This window comes from Dissoconium aciculare (assembly GCF_010015565.1).
Source record: "Dissoconium aciculare CBS 342.82 unplaced genomic scaffold K489scaffold_1, whole genome shotgun sequence".
In the NCBI taxonomy this organism is placed as follows: Eukaryota; Fungi; Ascomycota; class Dothideomycetes; order Mycosphaerellales; family Dissoconiaceae; genus Dissoconium; species Dissoconium aciculare.
In genome coordinates, this window is record NW_022984951.1 from 1879825 (window position 1) to 1899895 (window position 20071).

General features: G+C 51.8%; 9 protein-coding genes across 9 annotated transcripts; 4 read left to right on the forward strand and 5 right to left on the reverse strand.

The window, feature by feature from the left end:
- The first annotated feature begins 479 nt into the window (after positions 1–479).
- Positions 480–2635, forward strand: K489DRAFT_20894 (uncharacterized protein). The gene has a single exon (XM_033599634.1). The coding sequence runs from the start codon at positions 551–553 to the stop codon at positions 2285–2287; it is 1737 nt and encodes a 578-aa protein (XP_033464600.1). The 5' UTR covers positions 480–550; the 3' UTR covers positions 2288–2635.
- A 236-nt stretch (positions 2636–2871) lies between these two features.
- On the reverse strand, positions 2872–4760 carry K489DRAFT_386108 (WLM-domain-containing protein; the record flags this gene model as incomplete). The annotated part of the gene is made up of 2 exons (XM_033606195.1): positions 2872–3875; positions 4700–4760. The coding sequence occupies 2 exons, from the start codon at positions 4758–4760 to the stop codon at positions 2872–2874; spliced, it is 1065 nt and encodes a 354-aa protein (XP_033464601.1).
- Positions 4701–5784, reverse strand: K489DRAFT_375680 (uncharacterized protein). Its single transcript, XM_033603738.1, has 3 exons — positions 5590–5784; positions 5176–5494; positions 4701–5080 (listed from the first exon to the last, which is right to left on the reverse strand). The coding sequence occupies exons 1-3, from the start codon at positions 5681–5683 to the stop codon at positions 4975–4977; spliced, it is 519 nt and encodes a 172-aa protein (XP_033464602.1). The 5' UTR covers positions 5684–5784; the 3' UTR covers positions 4701–4974.
- A 1356-nt stretch (positions 5785–7140) lies between these two features.
- Positions 7141–7876, forward strand: K489DRAFT_375682 (uncharacterized protein). The gene has a single exon (XM_033603739.1). It carries the CDS (start codon positions 7218–7220, stop codon positions 7710–7712), a length of 495 nt encoding a protein of 164 aa, XP_033464603.1. The 5' UTR covers positions 7141–7217; the 3' UTR covers positions 7713–7876.
- A 1179-nt stretch (positions 7877–9055) lies between these two features.
- K489DRAFT_375684 (uncharacterized protein) lies at positions 9056–11002 on the reverse strand. The gene is made up of 3 exons (XM_033603740.1): positions 10252–11002; positions 9973–10175; positions 9056–9869 (listed from the first exon to the last, which is right to left on the reverse strand). Exons 1-3 carry the CDS (start codon positions 10524–10526, stop codon positions 9208–9210), a joined length of 1140 nt encoding a protein of 379 aa, XP_033464604.1. The 5' UTR covers positions 10527–11002; the 3' UTR covers positions 9056–9207.
- A 456-nt stretch (positions 11003–11458) lies between these two features.
- Positions 11459–11665, forward strand: K489DRAFT_310661 (UPF0057-domain-containing protein; the record flags this gene model as incomplete). Its single annotated transcript, XM_033600723.1, has 1 exon — positions 11459–11665. The coding sequence occupies one exon, from the start codon at positions 11459–11461 to the stop codon at positions 11663–11665; it is 207 nt and encodes a 68-aa protein (XP_033464605.1).
- A 180-nt stretch (positions 11666–11845) lies between these two features.
- Positions 11846–14111, reverse strand: K489DRAFT_349048 (uncharacterized protein; the record flags this gene model as incomplete). Its single annotated transcript, XM_033602389.1, has 2 exons — positions 13609–14111; positions 11846–13540 (listed from the first exon to the last, which is right to left on the reverse strand). The coding sequence occupies exons 1-2, from the start codon at positions 13840–13842 to the stop codon at positions 11846–11848; spliced, it is 1929 nt and encodes a 642-aa protein (XP_033464606.1). The 5' UTR covers positions 13843–14111.
- Positions 14112–14996: 885 nt separating this feature from the next.
- Positions 14997–16809, forward strand: K489DRAFT_366701 (kinase-like protein; the record flags this gene model as incomplete). Its single annotated transcript, XM_033602800.1, has 2 exons — positions 14997–15492; positions 15548–16809. The coding sequence occupies 2 exons, from the start codon at positions 14997–14999 to the stop codon at positions 16807–16809; spliced, it is 1758 nt and encodes a 585-aa protein (XP_033464607.1).
- Positions 16810–17190: 381 nt separating this feature from the next.
- On the reverse strand, positions 17191–19229 carry K489DRAFT_406249 (uncharacterized protein; the record flags this gene model as incomplete). Its single annotated transcript, XM_033607231.1, has 2 exons — positions 17191–18507; positions 18558–19229. The coding sequence occupies 2 exons, from the start codon at positions 19227–19229 to the stop codon at positions 17191–17193; spliced, it is 1989 nt and encodes a 662-aa protein (XP_033464608.1).
- Between the last annotated feature and the right edge of the window lie 842 nt (positions 19230–20071).

A 20071-nucleotide genomic window follows, 5' to 3' on the forward strand; every position in this document is an offset into this window, starting at 1 on the left:
ACGTAGCACTTAGTTCTTGTCAATGCGAATCGTCACCATGAAATGCGACGATGCTCTGCCACGCTTGGACCACGCGAAAACGCGTCTATTCACGAAACTTTAAAGCGCATCTGGGCAAGCTCAGAAAATTGATTGATCACAAAAATGCATTTCACCATAATATGGGCGCGTTTCTCTACCGGCCGGTCTGAACGACATGTGATTCATACAAATCCTCTACACGAACACGTGATCTTTTCTGAGTTAGGAGCAACGACACCCAAGTCAGATTTTTGTATTGTTTCCCACAGTCTCCTGTTGTGAAGAGATTCGAGTGAACACAGTAGTCTTACATAATCGTCCTCCAGCTTGTGATCGACTACACCAGATAGCATCTAGCTTTCCGCACGGAGCATCCCACTAGCGTGAACCTTGCTTCACGGCATGTATATTAAGTAGTTCAATCCATGGATGGCAAGTTCTGCGTCACTTCTTTTGCATTGTTGAGCGGCGCAAATGAGGCACAGTCTGTGAACGGAATAAAAGTCACATCACATGAGATTCATGCCGTATGACATGTCGCCTTCATTTGGAGAGATTGGGCGCAGATATGTCCTCGTCTTCACGAGACCCTCGACGAATAAATCCAAACGATCCACGCATTAGTAATAAAAGAACGACCAGTGCTTCACCCCCAAAGGATGAGGCGACAGGGCGAAAAATCACAAAAGCTGCAGATGCGACCTTCAGTCCAAGACTAGGGTCCAGTGCGGACGGATCAATCGGAAACCCGGCACCGACACAAGAGCAGATATCACGGTTACTTACTGAGTTGGTGGCGCAAAGTGCCGTCCTTGCCTCCTCACAGACAAGTCTTGACCAAGCCGAAGCACAGCTCAAACACGCGAACGATGAGTACGAAGCGGTGCAGACTGATAAGTATAAGAATTTTGCTGCCATTAAAGAGCAAGCACAATTCAATAAGGATCGAGCCGAAAACAAGCTTAACAAAGCGCGAGAGGCAGCGTACAAACAGAGATCCTCGCATGATCGTGTTGTGCAATTACTAGCAGGATACATAAGCCAAGGGACCACGCAAACACCATCATCAACACAACATGATGACCAGATTGCAGGCTTAACACGTGATCTTGCCCTTCTCAGCTCTAGGATACAGAAAAGCGACCTTACCAGAGACACGGAGAGGGGTTTGGATACTAACAGAGTGGCGGAACTTTACAAAGCTTTGCATCAAACAATTGAAAGCGTGAACGAACGATTTCATGGGCTAAATCTTTCCGTGGAAGGCATAACTAATCGCTTGAGTCAAGAAGAGGCGGCTCGGACTGCAGCGCATTCTTCTGATGCTGCGGCGCTAGCGCAATTGGATGCCGCTTGTCACGAGCTGAACCACCAGATTGATCAAATCCGGTCGGACTTAAAAAGAGGCCTCGAAAAGGCGTCGCAAGAAACAACAGCGCGTTCGAATGATAGAGATGCAACAGCCGCTAGGACGAGTGAAGAGGCCGAGGCAAGGTTGCGATCAGCGATCGCTGACCTAGAGTCACGACTTCAAAGATCTGAGGATGATCGACCTCTCTTTGCACGACGAGAAGAGCTTGACAGCTTAAACGATCTGTTGGAAACTACACAAGCAGAAATTAAAGAACTACGGGCGATGAGGACGACCGTTGCGCCAGGTTCGGCTAATAGAGCTTCTGAGCAATATGGCGTTGTACAGTTCTCGCCTGTGCCTCCTATGCCAACAGAACCGATACGGGTCAATGGTCATACACAAGAGATGGTACCTCACGCTCTCGTGGCGGAAATCGATCAATTGAAGGCTGCAATGCGCTCACATCGACAACGGCTTGACAATTTGACCACGGATCATGTAGTACGGCAGATGGTGGAGCAGCTACAAGTTCTTTATCCGAATGCCAAGAGCACGCAAGCCGCATATGAGCGGTTTCAACGAGAAGTGAACGAAGCTCGTGGTATTGCCGCGACGACCAGTAGTGAGGTGAAATCATTACGTAACGGATTGAACGAGCTGCGAAGTCTCGTTGAAGGTCTGACCAATGCCCGTCAAGATCAGTTGAACTCCAATACTAGGAGCTCTCCGGCACAATTGGCCGAATTGCGGGCCATTACCAATACGGTTGAGGATCTCAACCGTTCGGTCACCAAGCTGGAGACGAAGTGTGATGAATCGTTTACATTGCTCTATGAGAACTTCGCCCATATGCAGGATCGCCTAGCACAAGGCGAGACTCTGATGCGCGAACATTCCCGCAGCAAGAATTGAGGCCCAGAGCCCAACACTCCCAGAGTCCAGCAGAAGAGACGCAGAATATCATGATCCTAGCGGCACCCCTGTCAGGCAACATTATGCATCATTGCTAAACTTTGGCCGCTTGTGAATTCCACAAAAGGGCTGACAGAACATGCGGAGATCCCGCATTCCCTACGACGAACACGAACAATTCATGGCATGATACAGAGTGTTTCTTCTTCCACGCAAACCACCACAACACCGGATAGGCCGCTCGACAAGACGCCGCGGCCTACAACACCAGCACACAAGCTTAACGCTCAGAACCTCTTCTCTTCGGAACTATTCTCTACCTCATCATGAAGCATATACCCCACCCTCAGCGACATGGCATGATACCCTTCTTGTTGTCTCATTCCTTTTGCTTTTTATCTTTGCTGCGTGATAGATTTTTGTTCTCCGACCGCGGGTGGGATTTAGCTAGGATCGATAATGTCAATCCAAAGCTGCTTTTTTGCACGTCCCCAAACGGAGAAATCTGCATTGGCCCTAAATAGATGGTACGAAAAATGATGTCTTGTTAGGTTGAAATGGTCTGCTGTATACGATGATGTGTCTCACTTCGACGTGCCACCGCCCTCACTCGTCCCCGACGGATCCGGTTCCGACTTGGTGGCCTTCGCGACCGCCTCCCTCTGCTTCCCCATCCGCGCCTCCGCCGCGCGTGCCATGATCTCCCTTCTCGACAACGTCGCATCCGCTGGCCCTGTCGCCGCAATATCTCCTCCTCCTCCTCCACCACCTAATACATACTCTCCGCCCTCCCAACCACCATGATCCGCCTCCTCGTCTTCGACACCGGGATCCGCAGGATTATAAAACTCCTCGAGCCCGCCTCCGCCGCCGCCGACGGCATGCCCGCCCCTCCGCCAGTCGTTCCGCTCGACTTCATCCTCGATCTGGCGGCACAGATTCCAGAAGTTCCGGTCATGCGGGCCCCAGACGTTGTGCGCCAGTTCGTGGCAGAGCGTCTTGCGGATGATTTTGTAGTCGCGGTAGCCGTCGCCGGCGTCGGTGCGGAGCCGCAGCTCGATGACTTCGCCGCGGTTGCGGTTCAGGCCTAACGTGCGCGACTCGTGCGTCGTGTGTGCTGCCGGGTCCATCTCCGTGAGGAGGCCGACGCGGAACTGATGGCGGCGCATCGAGGCACGGATGCCGGCGTCTTGAGCCAGGCGCTCGAGGAAGCGTTGGCTTTTGGATGGGTCAGGGAGATAGGGTAAAGGCCGGATGGTGTGGAAGGTGTAGGTCGCTTCTTCTTGGATTTTCTTGACGTCTCGGTGTTTAGTGGCGGTGATTTTGCGGCCGGCGGCTTGGGCAGCACGGCGCTGGGCCATGCGGGCGTGACGGTCGCGGGCGACGTCGGCAAGCTCAGCAACTTCGGTGGTGGTTGCGCCCATAAGGACGACCTTCTTTCCCAGGAGAGATGAGAGGAGGAGGGTGGGATTGGTGAAGGGCGGTTTCAGGAGGCCTGTCTTGGGTGTGATGAGGAACTTTTGATTCGCGGCGGGGATGTGTAGATCTTCGGCCACGAGGTCCGACAGATCCTGGACGGTAGCATCATCTTGATAGATTGGCAAGCTTATTGGTTTGCTGTGGATATGCAGTGTGATGGTGAAGACAGGGTCGGGCTCTGCTTCATCATCTTGTTCTGAGCTGTCGTGGCTCTTGTCGTCTTCCGATGCATTATGTGAATGCGCCTCATCACAACAAGAAATTAAATCTGATTCGTTCTCATCACTTCGTATCTCTTGAGGCATTGAGTTGGACATTGTGGTTTAATGCCAGGGCGGCGCAAAAACAAGGTGTTCCTCAGTCGGAGATAGAGCTATCGATCGGGCTTATATTGGGCACCGGCAGAACCTATGTGAGCAGGAGATGAAGGTCCTCGAGAATACTTGCTTATTACTGTCGTCAATATGTGATTGCTCACAAATCCTGAAGTTCAAAGAAGGTAAGTGATAGGCAATGTGAGGCGATCGTGAAGTGTCAGTGGTGTGTAGTCATCATCATCGTCGTCGCCACGCGACAATCCGGCGCTAGAAATGTCGCTGATGATCTCGAGCTGTTTTCGGCCCCGAGCCGGTTCCAAGCAGTTCCATCGCGCGCGGCTGCTGACAAACGACGTCACTCTGGGGAAAGCTTCGAATTCTTCTTGCAAACCGGAATTCCGTCATTTTGATCGTCTCTTGCGATCGGCGCGTCACATGCTTCATGCGCGCATCGGTCAGTCCGATGTTAGACTGCGTGAATTGACTAATTAGTCGCGATAACATCGCTCCTTGGAGCAGTGTTGTATACTTGACCTCTGTCATCTTTGTCATACCCATATGCGAATCAGTCAATTTGCGAGCAGCACCTGTTCATAGACATGCACAGAGAGAAAACATGGTGTAGAAGAATAGTCATTAGAGGAGCGCGGAGCGCTATGGTCATTAAGGTGGCTCATGAGGCGCGAAACGCTTCGAACTGAGGTGGTATCACAAGCAAGCAGTAATAAATAAGGAATACAAAACTCATGAAGCCCAAAACTTTCAATCGCATCGTCGAGGGGGATCAGTGTCGTCGTGGTGGTTGACACAGGCACTCAAGCACATCGTTCCGATAGCTTTCCGCAGTGTTTATGCGTATGTCTCTGTCACTGTCGTTGTAAGTAGACATGCTTAGACAGTGGCCGCAGGAGTGGCGGCGGTGTTGCTCTTGGTGATGCTACCGCGGCTGCGGTTGGAGTGAAGACCGGACAAGACGGTGGTGGCGGTGAAAAGGAGCCTACATAGGGAAGTCAGTATGAGCACTTGCTGTTGGTTGATACAAATGGCTGTTGAAGACGGTGTCCTGTAATGCCTGGCAGAGTGTGGACGTACCATTCAATGGCAGCGAAGACACTGGCGGCCGCCGCGCAGTTGTAAATCCGGCCGGTGACGATAAAGCCACCAGCGGTGTGCCAGCGGTTTGTCCAGACAGCGAGAGCAATGAAACCAGCGAACCAGAAGATAGCGGTAAGGGCGTCAAGAGCGAGGGCTCCGAAGTGGTGGTTGACCTTGGAGCCGGCGAAGCGGAGAGGGACGATGAGCAGGAAGGCGCCGACTAGGATGGTCCAGACGGAGTTGAAGACGTTGAAGGACACATTGCCAGGTGCTTCAAATACAATGCCGGCGTAGCTGTCGGTGAGCGCGTTGGCGACTGTGATGAGGATCACGAATTAGCTTTGATCGAGCCACTGGTGATGGAGGTGCAAGAGACGCATTGTGATGAATATGCTGGGAGAAATGACTTACCATAACCGGTCAGACCCAGGATGATGATGGCCAGAACAATCTGAGTTGCGCGGAGAGGCAACAGAAGGTTGCTGGTGCTGCGTTCGGTGGACATGGCGACGGTATTTGAAAGATCAGAACTTTAGATCGATGATATGGAGAGAGAACTGTTGATGTCCAGGGACGGATGACTGTTCGATGGGCGGTTGATGAGGATGAATGGAGAGGAGGATCAAGGACGGGAGTAGGTCGTGGGTACCGGGAGGATGTTATATACGGTCTGAGTAGCTCGAGAGTCGAGGCAGTGAGTGTGTGGGTGGTGTGAGCGTGAGTGTGTGAGTGAGGATTGTGGTGGATGGGTGTCGACTTGCAGTAGCCTCGCTAAAGAACAAGCGGGAGCCAGACAAGCGAAAGATGGGATGGGGGCTGAGGGTTTTGAGAGGCGGCCGACTACTAACTGTCTGCGCGCGCACCGGACAGTGCATACAGTGCGTACGACAATGGAGAAATGGATCGTCATATGCCATCTCACTCACCACTATTACCAATCCTGATTCATGGCGCCAACAACAGCAGTCGTGTGACTCTTGTGACCCTGGCCTTTTCTACCCTCTTTCTGTGTGTGGGTGTGTGTCTCTCACTCTCTCTGATCCCTTCTGGTCCGTGTGCAGTAAAATGAGTGTCCGGAAGGAAAGAGGTCCACGGACACAGTTCATTCCGTCATGACGATTTTTCGTCCGTTGATGATTACCACACGCACACGTCCATAGCTACAATACTCGTCATCACATCGACGTCCGGTCTGGCCCTCGGAAGATGCCCGGTTCAGCGAGAGGACGACCAAGTTCGTCGATCCGATGAACCACGCTCGCTCCGAGGTGGATCACATGTAACAGGGCAGGCTAGCGGAGGGGAATCTCACTGCCGATGATACTGCGGTCCATATGGATACGAGTGATGGATGAAGGATGATCGATATTGATATGTAAATGAGGTCAGAGTACCATCTCCTCACTATACAATACGACGGCGACGACACAACGTGTGTGTCGATCGACCGGCCCATCCTGCTGGTTGGAAACATGTGGTCGAGAAGGCCCTACAATAGGGCTCATCGACCGTTGGAAAAAATGATGCGATGATGCAAAGGAAACACTTTTTTCAGCTCCAGGTCTTGGCCAAGGCAGCAAATCGTGGATGCTAACATCATACGACGATGACGCCGCACGTTGGGCTTTGCTTGGCGCATTCTTGATCGGTCGAACTCTCCTGAGCTTTGCTTATTATTTTCATCACTGCAGGTTTTCACGAGCATGTTTTTCTATGCGCACCTGGTTGGCGGACAATGACGAGGTAGAGGCTCAACACTGTCGTCGTCATTCGCGGCGCGCAGTATCACGTCGGCGCTGAAGAAAGGACCGTGCAATGATGAAACGCTCTGCTGGGATATATATGATGGAGGGCAACACATACATGACAGTCTGCGACAGATAGGGCAATGCGCACACACTCCTACGGTACCTACCTAAGTACCTATGGGGGAGCTCAAGCGAGCTGTCGCGGATTTTCCTCGCAGGATGATACAGCCAATAATCCACACAGTCCACAGACCACCTAGGCAGTACACTCACGGGCGACACGCAAGACATATGTGGGGATGGGGATGCTTGCTTGCTTGCTTGTTTGTTTGTTTGCTGCTGATGCTGCTGCTGCAAGCGCGCGCGTTGAAGACTGAAGACTCCTCTTCGTCCTTCTTGCTGTTTCTCTGTACAGACGTTCCCGGGCGCGTGGATAATTTATATATAGGCGACACTCGCCAACATCAAGATCAACCTGGAAAAAAAAACCACTGGATTCCGATGGGACGGCTCCGCGGCGCGAGGAGGAGGACACGGACGGGGAATTCCGAAGACCGTGCGGTGTGTGTGATGAGTGAGAGTGACGAGGGAAAAGTGGTTCGACTGGTCCACGAGGATTGGACTTGCCATGACGCAGGCGCCGAGGGGAAAATCGTGCGTGCCCAGGTGAGAAAAGAGCAGCAGCAGGGCGCGTGCACACCTGGGCAGGGAAGGAAAAAGCCACTCGGGCTGCTTCCGAGAGACCACCACCTGCAATACCTAGGTAGCGTGTTTTTGCCCTGGTGAAGACGAACAGTGGTTGTACCTCCCGAGCTATCGGTTGTCCGCAGAAGAAAGGAAGCTTGGAAGGAAGGAAGGGTGGGAGGACAGGCAGGCCTCACATACTGAATGCTGTACTGCCCGAGTGGTCTGATGTTTTTTATTCTTGTTATCACTAATAAATCGACAGTCATCCATGGCTTGTTCGTACATCCAGACCCACAGTCTGCAGCACAGTATGTAGTATGTACAGCATATTCATGGATAGGCTTGAGGACGGGGCATGCATCCAACCATGCCAAGCCTCCTCCTCTCCTCTCCTCTCCTCCAATGATCCAGCTGAAGTGACCGATGGGTGCGACCCGCCCGAGAACAAAGCCGCGCGCATCGAATCCCGATGGCCCTCATCCCAATCTCCATGCGCGCGCTTCACGAATGAACAACGAGAGGAAGTGGTGAACATGGTACTCATGCTAGATGATTCATCATCCCTCTTTCAGCCTCTCGACACATTTAAACATACATGGGAGCGCTAGAAAGTCTTGGGCTCAAGGTGCAGCTATAGCACTGTGATGTTTCATCGCTGGTCACAGCTACTCATTATATCTCTCCCACCCTCACGTTTCTGATCCCACAGACACCATGTTTCCAAGCAGCTACCGACTTCGTACAATGTTGCTTCTCGTTCTCCAGCGAACATAGTTTGTTTGAAGACGGAGGCACAAGATCAACATTGCTCAACACAATGCACAGCCCATCCCTGCTCAACCGTCTAAACGTTCTAGACGTCTGCTTGTTTCCCGAGGTTCCATCAGTCATCCTGCACCAGACCGGTATCCCGCAATTATCGGGGCGGAGAGAGGCCCGCGCATCAAAACCCGGTCTCTCCTTCTCCAAACGAACACACGAGGAGCATCGCTCCACCGCCGCCTTCGCCTGCATTTTCATCACTTTTCTCGTTTAGTATCATTGAAGTAAACTTTGATCTGCACATGACCTCCATGCAGCCGTCCCTGCGTGGAGCTGTCCCTCAATCTATGCTCGATTCCTGGCATGGTGCAGTGATATCTATGTCCAGCAAACGTTGTCCGTTCGATTCGCACGTGGCTGGGGGCCGCATGCACGTCCGATGCCGCAAAAACCCTTCCCCATGTCGCGACCGCAAGCAGCAGCGACTTGTGGCATTCGTGCATCGGGTTGCAGACGCCTCTTCTCGAACCGGCTGTGTCCCGGCGTTGTCGGTCCAGCACGGTCCCGGGGCGGAAATGTCACATTGTGTGTGTGACTTCTGGTCGACCATCGAAGGCGTCACTCACACAGCCTCCACCATTGTCGCTCGAGCGTGAGGACGGTATGGTTGGAGACAAGCGAAGAAACTCGAGGAAAGAATAGTGAGAGTCGATTCTGCTGAAGCGAACGTGATCAGGGGAGCTAGAAAATGTGTCCTCCACCCATGAACCAGTACACCTCTGTGCTTTTGATAGATACCTAGATCGCCGTTCAACATCTACCACCGAACCTATCACAGCATACTCTGCTCATGTAGTCTCCGGACCTCATCGAAGACTCTAGATAAGGCTCCCACTCTATGGTCCCCCAGAATCGTCTCGTGATTCGTCCCAGGTACACTGATGCTCTTAACATCGAAAGCCTGCCGACATGCTTCGTTCTGCCGCCAGATGTGATCGAAGTATTCCTCTCCTTTTTTACCACTCATCACATCCGATTCCGCAAAGAATAATCGAACGTGCAATTTTGCGTCCTCGACCCCAGGAGAATGCTGCGATGTTATGCTGGCCGCCAATATTTGGACAAACTCTCTGAAATTCTCCGTCACACCCCACAGATCCTTTCCACCTTTCTTAAGACACAGCCTTGCTTCATCATTCGCACCCAAAGCGCCTTCTGTGAAGATGTACTGGACCACTAATACCTCAATCTCCTTGGCCAAAGCATTGTTGACGCCGTAGCGTAGCGCAGCATCGGTCTCGGTATCAAACTCTGTTGACCTCTTGAGCAGTGAGCTTAATGAATTGAAAGCTCCACTGGACCAACCCGACATGGGCGCAAGCCGAAGATTGATGAACCTGCTTATACCGTCCCACCCTGAAAACGCACCATTCGGCAGAGCAGAGAGGATTGTGGTCAAGGTTGCGGAGGAGTGGTCGTTATGGATATATGGTGCTAAGCGGCATGGCAATCAGCCATCGCACTTGATGTTTGTGACTCGGCCAACGAGATCGATATCTGCGCGACACTCGTCAATCATCGTATGACCCCAACTTACCGATGAATGCGACATATGGTCTCGCCGGATCCAATATCTCCCTCAGCTGGCCCAAAGTGTTGAGAGAGTAGATCGTGCCTGCGCTATGCGAGAAGAGCGCCACGTGCTTGACGTTGAGCCTCGCCAGCACAAGAGGTACTGCTTCGATCCATACAGCGACACGTTGCGAGAGTGGAACAGGCGTAGAGCCACCAAAGCCTGGCCTGTAATAGCCAAAGCAAACAGTCTGATGAGCAAGTCAAGGATCACAATGCTGTACGGTGTATGAGGAGGCTTCACCTGTCAATGAAGATGCCTCGCACGCCGTGTTCTCTGCTCAAGCGATCCATTTCGATTGCCATGTAGCGAGTCCCGAACATCGGTCCGGCAAAGAGCATTGTTGGTAAGGCCGACGACTCATCTTCATTATCTGCGCGAGCAAAATTGCTCGTGGTAGCGAAAGTCACACGGAGTCGTGGATGTTTGGCGGTCTCGGGAATCCATAAGCTTTGATGGAAATGTAGCGGCGCGAGGAATTTGGTTGCGGCCGAGAAGATCTCTTCACGAGGTGCCATCGTAAACGCTCGGCGGAAGGTATAATTCTTGAGATGTTGTGATGGTTCGGTGGTTGTTGTGAGAACAGGTTTAGATCATGACCAAATGTGGATTCGAAGCGAGTGGAAGGACAGTGGCTGGCGCACTCAGCTGTAAGCGTGGCTTAAGATTCCTACAACGCCTCCGAGATGATTGATTTTCCAACATCGCTGCGCCAACTTATATTGTGTTCTACTCGAAGTCAGAACGAACTTCTGTCTTCACCGAGTTGTTGCAGAAAACAGTCGCGACGCAAATCTGAGAAGCAGACAGACGTAGAAGTGACAACGGAGGTCCGTTGTACACGCTGCTCAGACGGCGGAGTCCTCGGGGATGTGTCCACGGAGCATGATCGCAAACAGGCTCCATTGATCCTCATACAATGCGCCCATGAGCTCTGCCACAGCACGGGCGAGCGCATAGTAACGTGATTACGATGGCTCATACTGAGTCTTGGGCCAACACGACCACAGGAAGTTTAAATGCACAAGTCGTCTCGGCATCGTCAGATCTCCATTGTTTGTCGTCACGGGCGCAACCGATCTTGAAGTCCTAAATCTGAGCGCCGCGCGGCCGACGTCATTGTTTGCGTTGCATTGACCGCCGACACACGAACACAGGTGACACACCATGTATATATGTTCCAGTTCGCGATTTGCCGACAGGGCTCCGATACCGACGAGACTCCGAGTGAAAATCCTGCCTGCCAACACAAATAACATATTTACCACCAGACGAATATTTCCGTGAAGCTCACGATCAACAACGAAGCACAAGTCGCAAAGGCTGTGGGTTAAACCCAACCACCGAGTGAGTCTCGTTCTCCGATCTTACCCAAACCCTATTAGCGTACTGATGATCTGCACGAAGAACTCTCAATATCACATCGACATCTGAATAATAAAAGTCCGAAATGGCACGGCAATCATCTTCGTCCGATGTGCTCCTCTATCTGCTGGCAGTCTTCGTCCCGCCAGTCCCCGTGGCATTGAAGGCGGGCTGTGGCGCCGATCTGATCATCAACATCGTCTTCACGCTTTTCGCGTGGATCCCGGGTGTCGTTCATGCCTGGTGGGTCATTAGCAAGTACGATCCGGCCAAGCATGCTCCCAGGTACTAGAGCGAGGTATCAGGAGGGTCATGTGAGAAAATATTCCAAGTGTAAAAGGGTCCAAGATTGGTTGCATAATCGGGAAGACGTTTCTTGATGGCGTCTGGGCAAAATCTTTGTTTTAAAAGCGCAGTGTATGTATTGGCGATGCGATTACTGTCAAAATATAGCGCACGCGCAATCTCTAATCTATCCATCAATTCCGAGAGAGTCCATCAGCGTCTCTATCTTGCCCAAAAGAATTTGATAATTCAGCGCGTCCTGCGCGAACTCGTCGCCGGCAATCTGGCCATCCAAGGTCCGTACCACGCCCTGCTCCAAGCCTAAGGGAATGTCAGCTGTCGCTGCAGGACGGTCTGAAGATCGGCCGGACTTCTGGGCCGCATCAGGATCCGAGAGATCATCATCCACCGCATCAATGTCGTTTTCTTGTGATGTCTGAGCAGAGTCCCCCATCATGTCGTCCAAGCCGGCATCCTCAAATCGCAAGCGGAATCTTTCACTGAGGTAATATCGAATGTCATCCACCAGTTCAACCGTATCTGTCTCCTGTCGCGCTTTGATCCGAGCGGCCGAATCCCGGACGAGCGACTTAAATTCTGGCTCGTCAACGTATCGCTCCAGTCTATAGGCAATAAATCTAGCTCCAAATGTTTCCAGACGGTGGACACGAGTGTCCCATCCCGCTCGGATCACGTCATAAATGTCGATGATATCCTCATGTTCAGTCTCGCCTCGTGGGTTCTCCGCCTCTACCACGCTGGCGCCGCCATTGCCTAAAGTACTGATGAGTAAAGCTGCTCGCTGTTTCAATTTATCGATGAACAGCATATCTGACGCCGTGAGGACGTCGAGCGCGACATGCAGTGGGAAGTCGGCTTTCTCGGTGTAGAGGAAGGTTAATATGATCTCGAGAACATCCGGTGCGCAATCTACTGGGACTATCTGCAAGTGGGAACTGTCTTGTCCTTCCCTGAATGGTGAGGCAAACATGGTGGCGAAGACCTCCGATCGCAACAGCATAGCTCGATGGCAGGGAAACAGCACCGAACGTCTTGCTTTAGGACCTCGAGAGACCGACCTTGAACGTGAACCAAACATGCCGATAGGGATGCCATTCAGTGGACCATCCGTCTGTCGGACGGCGGGCTTTCCTTCTGGCTCTGGCTCAATCGCTGGATCATCTTCGTCGGCTTGCAACAAAATGTCCGCAAAAATGGCATTGCTGCGATCCCATTTGACGTTCCCAGCTTGAGCAGTATCGACGTGGACTTTGTATTTGAGGATGTTTTGTTCGAACCATTTCGAAATCTGATCTCGGCCTCGCTCGAGTTCGTCCGTTCGCTTCTGCCGAGCCAGCCTTCTATCGCCGGCTGACAGGATGTTGTCGAATAACTGTGGAACCTCCAGCTGTCGGCTAATCTTGTCGATCCCCTTCAAGATTGCCTGTTCCTCTTCACCATCGCCAAGGCCAGCTCCTATGTCGCCAAGGTAGAGATATCGGATACTGGTCTCGAACGATTGAACCGGAACGCTACTGGCAAGCTTCCACAATGTGGTCTCTGGCGCTGCCGCCAACTTCTTCGCAAAGTAGGGGCTTCGCGCACTGAGAAGGAATTTATGCAGCTCGACAGTCGATTCGCCAGCTTGTATCACAATGTCGGAAGTCTGCGGCGTGTCGCGGGTAAGGAGACCGGTAATATGTGCTGCCAGCGGCTGCAGCGGATCAGTCGATTTGCTGTAGTCGTAAGACAAGAGCAAGTTACGGATCCGATCGTTAAGTGCGTTATAGAGGCATCGCTCTCCCTGGAAGGTATCGCGTTCGCAGAGGGCGCCTTGCTCCAGGAGCATCTCCGTGACCTCGTAGTGACCACATAAGGAAGCCTCCAACCGACTAGTCAGCATCAGCTGAATTCCATCTCAGGGAACACTGGTGGCGACAGGCTACGTACCAAGATCAAAGGTGTATAATCATACTCGTCTCGAGCATTGATGTTGATTCCAGTACTTATTTGCTCCTGACATGTCTTCAGGTCGCCGCGACGGCACGCCTCACAAAATTTGTGGAAAGCTTCGCTGGTATCGAGTGGATTGTCCTCTTTGAGACGACCAGACTGCACATCTTTCTTCTCGTCGTAAAGCGCCCGTTCTAATTGATGCTTGCCGACCGTTGTACCATCCGCCATGATGCGAGATTCCAGAAGTTCGGTCTGGCCAGCAGAACGAAGGACCGGGCGTGTAATTGGTCTCGATTCAAATGCGTTCGTCTCTGTGGAAATCTAGCATGAGTAGCGTTGTCTGTGGCCGGAACAGGCATGACGTCGCGCCACCCTGGAGCTCCAACGCTTTCCGTGCAGCTGGGCAACGGACAGACTCCGACAGAGCACGCGTGCTGCCGTTGGAGAGGGAGGGAGTCCCCGATCACAGTGATTCCAACCGTAACTGTTCCGATCTGGACCATGCAGGTGCTGCTGCCATGCCCACCTGCACGATTGTGTGTTCGGGTGCGCGACGGTTGAAATAATGGTGGACATTACTCGACATTACTCGTCATTACTTCGTCAGACTGCTTCTACTCCAGGGCTATCATGAACGATTCGTCGCTGTTGTGCAGGGCATTCACCGTCTGCTCTCATTACAACAAACAACAACACACGTCATTTCCGCTGATGAGAAGGAATGTGCAGCGCTTCATCATGCAATGCGCGGGCTTCTCTTGTATCAGGCGAATAAAGTCGGATCGCACATTTATTATCATGAGTGTACCAAAACGCTGCAACGCGACGCTGTCTCGCACGACTCACGTGTCGAACATGTCAGCCATGGAGACACACTACGATACCATTGGAACCTGAACATCTCCTCCAGCTGCACGGGTATCTTGGTAGCAATAACCCCGTGTTTCCAGAGATTCGTTGTCAGACAAACCGGGTGCAGGGTGAAAGTAGAGACAGTACCATGTTCATCAAGATACAGTGAGCGCTCTTGCTGGGAGTTGTATGGTGGACGGTTAGGGTTCGATCTCCACACAACTCCAATGACAGCAGCCGCCCGCCGCCCGCCGCCAACCCAAAATTCGTTGCCCCGAGCAACACTCTCTAACTAAACAGTTGCGCAAAGCCATGTCGTAGCGCGGCAGCAAGTGAGAGCAATGCGACACTGCTGAGCTTCATTCAATACATAGTTATCCACACTACATTTCACTTCCGGTTCTTTTGCATCGTTGCACTTCTTTGTTTGCATGTTCAGCATACCTCTGTTGCGCGTCTCATTTCCGCCCAGCATACATTAGTCCTTCGTTTGTTCGCATTGGAGCAGCAGCGCTTTCCCTCAACGAACAATGGCTACCGACAATGATTATGACGTCCTGGAGAAGATCGGCCAGGGCTCTTTCGGAGTGATTCGAAAGGTCCGCCGGCGACAGGACGGTGTTGTCTTGTGTCGCAAGGAGATCTCCTACACCCGCATGTCGGATCGGGAGAAGGACCAGCTTCACGCCGAGCTCAAGATCCTGGAGACGCTACGACATCCTAATATCGTCGAATATCACCACCGACAACATCTCAAAGCTTCTCATGACCTTCACCTCTACATGGAATACTGCGGCAATGGAGACTTAGGCGGGTACATTCGAAGGCTGAAAGAGAAAAGCAAATACGCCGACGAGGACTTTATTTGGACTATCTTTGCACAACTGGTGGGCGCACTTTACCGGTGTCATTATGGAGAAGACCCACCGACACCAGGGCGAGAGAGCGGTGTCAAGCGGGCAAAATCGCTTGTGAGCAAGCAAGGCCACACTGTCATTTTGCATCGTGATCTGAAGCCAGAGAATGGTAAGCGTATCATCGATGACTCGGCATTCACACATACTGACCAAGGTATCCCTAGTCTTCCTTGGCGAGAACAACAACGTCAAGCTCGGAGACTTTGGTCTCTCGAAAATAATTGCTTCTCATGATTTCGCCAGCACTTACGTTGGCACTCCATTCTATATGAGCCCAGAAATTTGCGCAGCAGAGCGCTATTCACATTTCTCCGACATCTGGTCACTAGGATGCATCATATATGAGCTAGCAACACGACAAGTACCATTTGAAGCAAGAACTCACATGGAGCTTATCATGAAGATCAAGAAGGGCGTCATCAAGCCTCTTCCTCCACAATATAGCCAGGATCTCACTGATGCTATCGCATGGTGTTTGAAGGTTGATCCCCGTGCCCGCCCAGACACGTCTCAGCTGTTGAGCATGGCGAACATCAAAGTCTCACGTGTACGATCGGAATGCACGGCTCTTTTGGCCCACGCCGAGAAAGAGCGAGTGAAGCAGGCGCAGCTTGTTGTGGACCTTCAGAATGAGATGACCAAGCTTCGCGAGACTAGCAAGAGGGTGGAGATGGAGTGGCATGCTCGGGCGACTTTGGCCATCGATCAGAAGGTCTATGAAGCGGTGGAAAAGCGAAAGGCGGAACTACTCGCGGAATTCGAGAGTGTTGTCGAGAAGCGTGCCGAAGACAAACTCAACAAGCATTTGGCCTCTCTGCCGTCACAACCTGAAGCCCCTTCAGCCCACGTCAGATCAAGTACGCCACCGCCTGGCAAGGACAGCGCGGCCGTCGCTTCATTCACAACGCGCGGCAGCTCCTTCGCCACGACCGATGGCAGCTCCTTTGGCGAAGCTGCCGATGATTCATTCATCGAGGCCGAGCTCACATCCCTATCTCTGAAGGAAGTCATCGACGAGGAGAACGAGGAGAACTCACCACTCGCACGCCGCTTTAAGCCGGCCCTCAAGAAGGGCACCCGCAAACCCTTCACACGCGCCAAAACCTTTGCATACAACACCGTCAACCACGACCTCGCTGGCTCTCCCATGGACGTGCACATGGCGGACCCAAGCCCGATGCGTAACAACGTCAAGGGTCTCAGCCTGTCACCGCGCCGTAACGGTCAGCAGCCACAGCAGCTACCACTTTCACTAGGTGGGCCCATCAAGCGAAACATCTTTAGCCTAGCCACCGAGAAGGAGAACAGACAGCCAGTGCGAGGCAGGACACTGGTTGAGCTCTCCCTCAGCAGTCCCGCCAAGTGGAATCCCATCGTGCATGGCGAGGACATGCCGAGTCCATTCCTGCGGAGAAACAAGTGCTGATGCGAACAAGGCGCAGGCGATGATTCCCTTCTATGTCAATTTCTACTTGCTGATGATGTGCGTTATGTTGATGCTTGATCGGCGCTGGGGCTCTGGATACGTTTTGTCTGGATGGGATTGGCGTTGTTGAAGCTGGCGGCGATTACCATTTTATGAAGAGGGAACAATGCGTCGGAGGTTGTCAGACCCTCATTTCCTTTGTCACGATAGAGACCGAAAGATGATCTTTTCGTACAGTGAATAATAAGATTCGCATCCACATTAGAAAGAGCGCTTGTGTTTCTGTCATCGTTAGTAAACAGATTTCCTATGCGCATGTATCCACTGCTTCCCGAGGTCGTTTGTCTTGTGGGATCTGCTGGGCGATGCCCAACATTCGCTTCAGCTGAAATACTTACGATCTGTGAACCAACGTCCATTGCGAAGCAATAATGGCACCGGAGGTCCGTCCGAGCTGTAGTCGGAGCGACGAGGGGGCTCATATGCATGGCCCATAATCGTAGTCTCGAGCTCCCGAGACCAATCGGCGGTGTACCCTGTTCCCCCTCCAGGTTCTTCGACATTCCCATAAATCCAGACCCACAAATGCTTGAGATGGCAGGCCAATCGCTGCAAAGGCAAAATCGTGTTGAAGTAGCATGTCTTCCTATGTTGAAATTCTGCTTTCGAGAATGCAACAGATGTTTGCAACTCGTCAGGAAGCTCAACATCGGCGAATGATGGTTCAGGAGGAAAGACAATCTTGACCGCGAGACTGGACGATGCGAGATGTGGCTTAATCTCTTCAATAGTACGCTTCCAGTCGATTAGCTCCGGGCTGCTAGTCGGACACCATGTCAAGTGGCCAGGATAGTCAAAGTACTCGAAGACGACCTCAAGATAGCGCAGGTGGCGCAGTGCATCCTTAGGTACTACGTCGCTGAGAAAGGTCGAAATGTGCAAGCGACTTGGGGAATGAAGCACGGTTTCGACGGACCACGTTGATTTAGTCGGCCAGACTACGATGCGGGTTTGACTGAAGAACACCTGCAATGCGTCCTGGCGTAGGATCGAGTTCACCAAAAAGAATGGTGTAGGCGGTGCCCAACAACCGACCTTGCTGTAGCTTGAACTTACGGTGTGCCGAATTTTGCAGAAACAGCCCCGTCCGCCGAGCTTCTCTTGACAATATGCCCGGTTGTGATCTTGTTCGCGATAATTATGGGCGTCGTCGATAGTCTCGCTTTTATCCTTGGCTATCGGATGAAAATGTAGGAGAGCCTTATAATCGGTTACGTTGAACTCTTCACCGCCACGTCTGAGGTACCAGCCACGGTGTGGGCTCCACTCCACCTCCTTTCCGGGAACTACGAGATCTGTATATCCGAGGATGTGCTGGCGGATCTCAGAGGGAAGATCCATGAACGTGATCGAGTTATTGCATCGTCTAGCTTCCGGTGATGGACTACATAACGTAGACGGACACACAATATGCTCGATCGCCAACTGAGCCAGCTGTTGAAGCACTTCAATCTTGCGACGAGCGAGCCTGATGTTGCATTTGGCCATATACGGCTGGGTTTCCGTCAAAAAAGGTTTCAGTGCCAACTCTCCGGTGTCGATATCAGCAACATCACACATAAAGTCCAGCTCTAATGTTGCAGGCGCGAGTTGTGCTCGAAATTCGGCCCAAATTTGAGACCAATTCCGAAGGACAGCCTTTGAAAATAATCAGTCTTGCAGACGCTTCGTGACTACTCCGCACTCACCTGATGTAGCTCATTCGTGATCGTGAGCGGCCGTGATTGAGAATAGTTCAGAATGGATAAGGTGCTAAGCTGGCCACCATTCTTCTGGCTCTCGGAACGTTGGGTTTCGCATGTCCGTTCATGAGCGAGACGAGTCGCAGCGTGTTCCTCAATTGCTTCAGGCTCGACGAGCCGTTCCCGTCCTTCAAAGTGAGCGTCGAGCCCAGGATCTGCTTCATCGTCGCACATCCAACCCGACCCACACGAAGTCGCGTTCAGGTCGATGGTGAGGCGCCTCAACGCGTGAATTGAGCTGGCGCGCAATCTGCTCAGGGCGGCCAGGCTGGCGTCATCTTTGGCGCGGATAACAATCTGACAATGAGAATATATATGCCGAGCAAGCTCGATGTATACGATCGAGCACGTCAGAAGGAGGCTAAGCGTGGCAGAGTAATGTGATGGAGGGTGAGAAATTGGTGATCGGTGATTAAGGTTGACTTTGATGATATGCGATAATTCCCTGTATCTGGATATAACGCAGTCACCGATGAGCCAATTAAAAAAGCTGAAGGCATCGTCCTCGGGGTCTTGGTCTGCGCGCTCCACGCAGGTATGCGGTGTGCCTATGCTGGGTGCACCTGAGTAGGCATAAATCTTCAAGCGAACTGCTGCCGGTAGTCGAAGCAGCGACATAGTAATTGAATCATCTAGGAGGGTGTCGGATGTTGAAATGAGTGAGTATCTGGCACGTGTTAATACAGTCAACCTACGATACAAGATCTTGGTAACCTACTGATAACATTTTACTGTGCCTCACAAATAGAAAAACCATGGATAAATATAGAGTATAATCAACATCGTGTGGACGATATCTACCTATATATACTGCATGATATTAGGCAACGAACGTGCCTCCAGCCTCAGGCACAGGTCTCCTACTGAAGGCAGATTCGTGCCCAGGTGGGCGCGTGTATCTCATGTGTATTCAGAATAACATATATATATAGATAGTACGAGTGGACCTTATGTCTAAAAACTCATGTTACCAACCTTCTGTTTGAAACCAGACAAGTCTCATTGATCCCGATCCAGTATTCACAATCCAGAATAATCCCTCGAGTTACTTTTCTTACAGGAAGTTGACCCGTAACGTACCCTACCACCGAGCCGGTCACACCACCGAGCCGGTCAAAACGCGCCCACAACGCGTCTTCGAGCTTCTTCCTCTTATTATATGACAATATTTGCCTACAATGCTCTCTCAAACTGAGGGAAGACTTTCTTTAGCCCTTCAAGCATATATTACCCACCAAGTTCCATCTCTTCGAGCTGCAGCAAATGCATACGACGTTCCATTTGAAACCCTCCGCGAAAGACACCTCGGCATCCACCCACGCGCGCAAACCCTTGCGAACTCGCGTAAACTTAACAATGATGAAGAGCAGCTCATAGTCGAGAAGATTCTCTATTTATCGAAGCAAGGATTCCCTCCTCGGCGCGCTGTTGTTGAAGATATAGCGAATACAATGCTGCGA

Bases quoted from the DNA above. Each gene is read 5' to 3' on its own strand.
- K489DRAFT_20894 (XM_033599634.1), top strand. From the start codon at position 551: ATGACATGTCGCCTTCATTTGGAGAGATTGGGCGCAGATATGTCCTCG.
- K489DRAFT_375680 (XM_033603738.1), bottom strand. From the start codon at position 5,683: ATGTCCACCGAACGCAGCACCAGCAACCTTCTGTTGCCTCTCCGCGCA. The intron at 5,495-5,589 runs GTAAGTCATTTC...TCCTCATCACAG, and splicing joins CCTGGGTCTGACCGGTTATG to TCGCCAACGCGCTCACCGAC. The intron at 5,081-5,175 runs GTACGTCCACAC...TTCCCTATGTAG, and splicing joins GTCTTCGCTGCCATTGAATG to GCTCCTTTTCACCGCCACCA.
- K489DRAFT_375682 (XM_033603739.1), top strand. From the start codon at position 7,218: ATGTGGGGATGGGGATGCTTGCTTGCTTGCTTGTTTGTTTGTTTGCTG.
- K489DRAFT_375684 (XM_033603740.1), bottom strand. From the start codon at position 10,526: ATGGCACCTCGTGAAGAGATCTTCTCGGCCGCAACCAAATTCCTCGCG. The intron at 10,176-10,251 runs GTGAAGCCTCCT...TGGCTATTACAG, and splicing joins CGAGGCATCTTCATTGACAG to GCCAGGCTTTGGTGGCTCTA. The intron at 9,870-9,972 runs GTAAGTTGGGGT...CATGCCGCTTAG, and splicing joins ACCATATGTCGCATTCATCG to CACCATATATCCATAACGAC.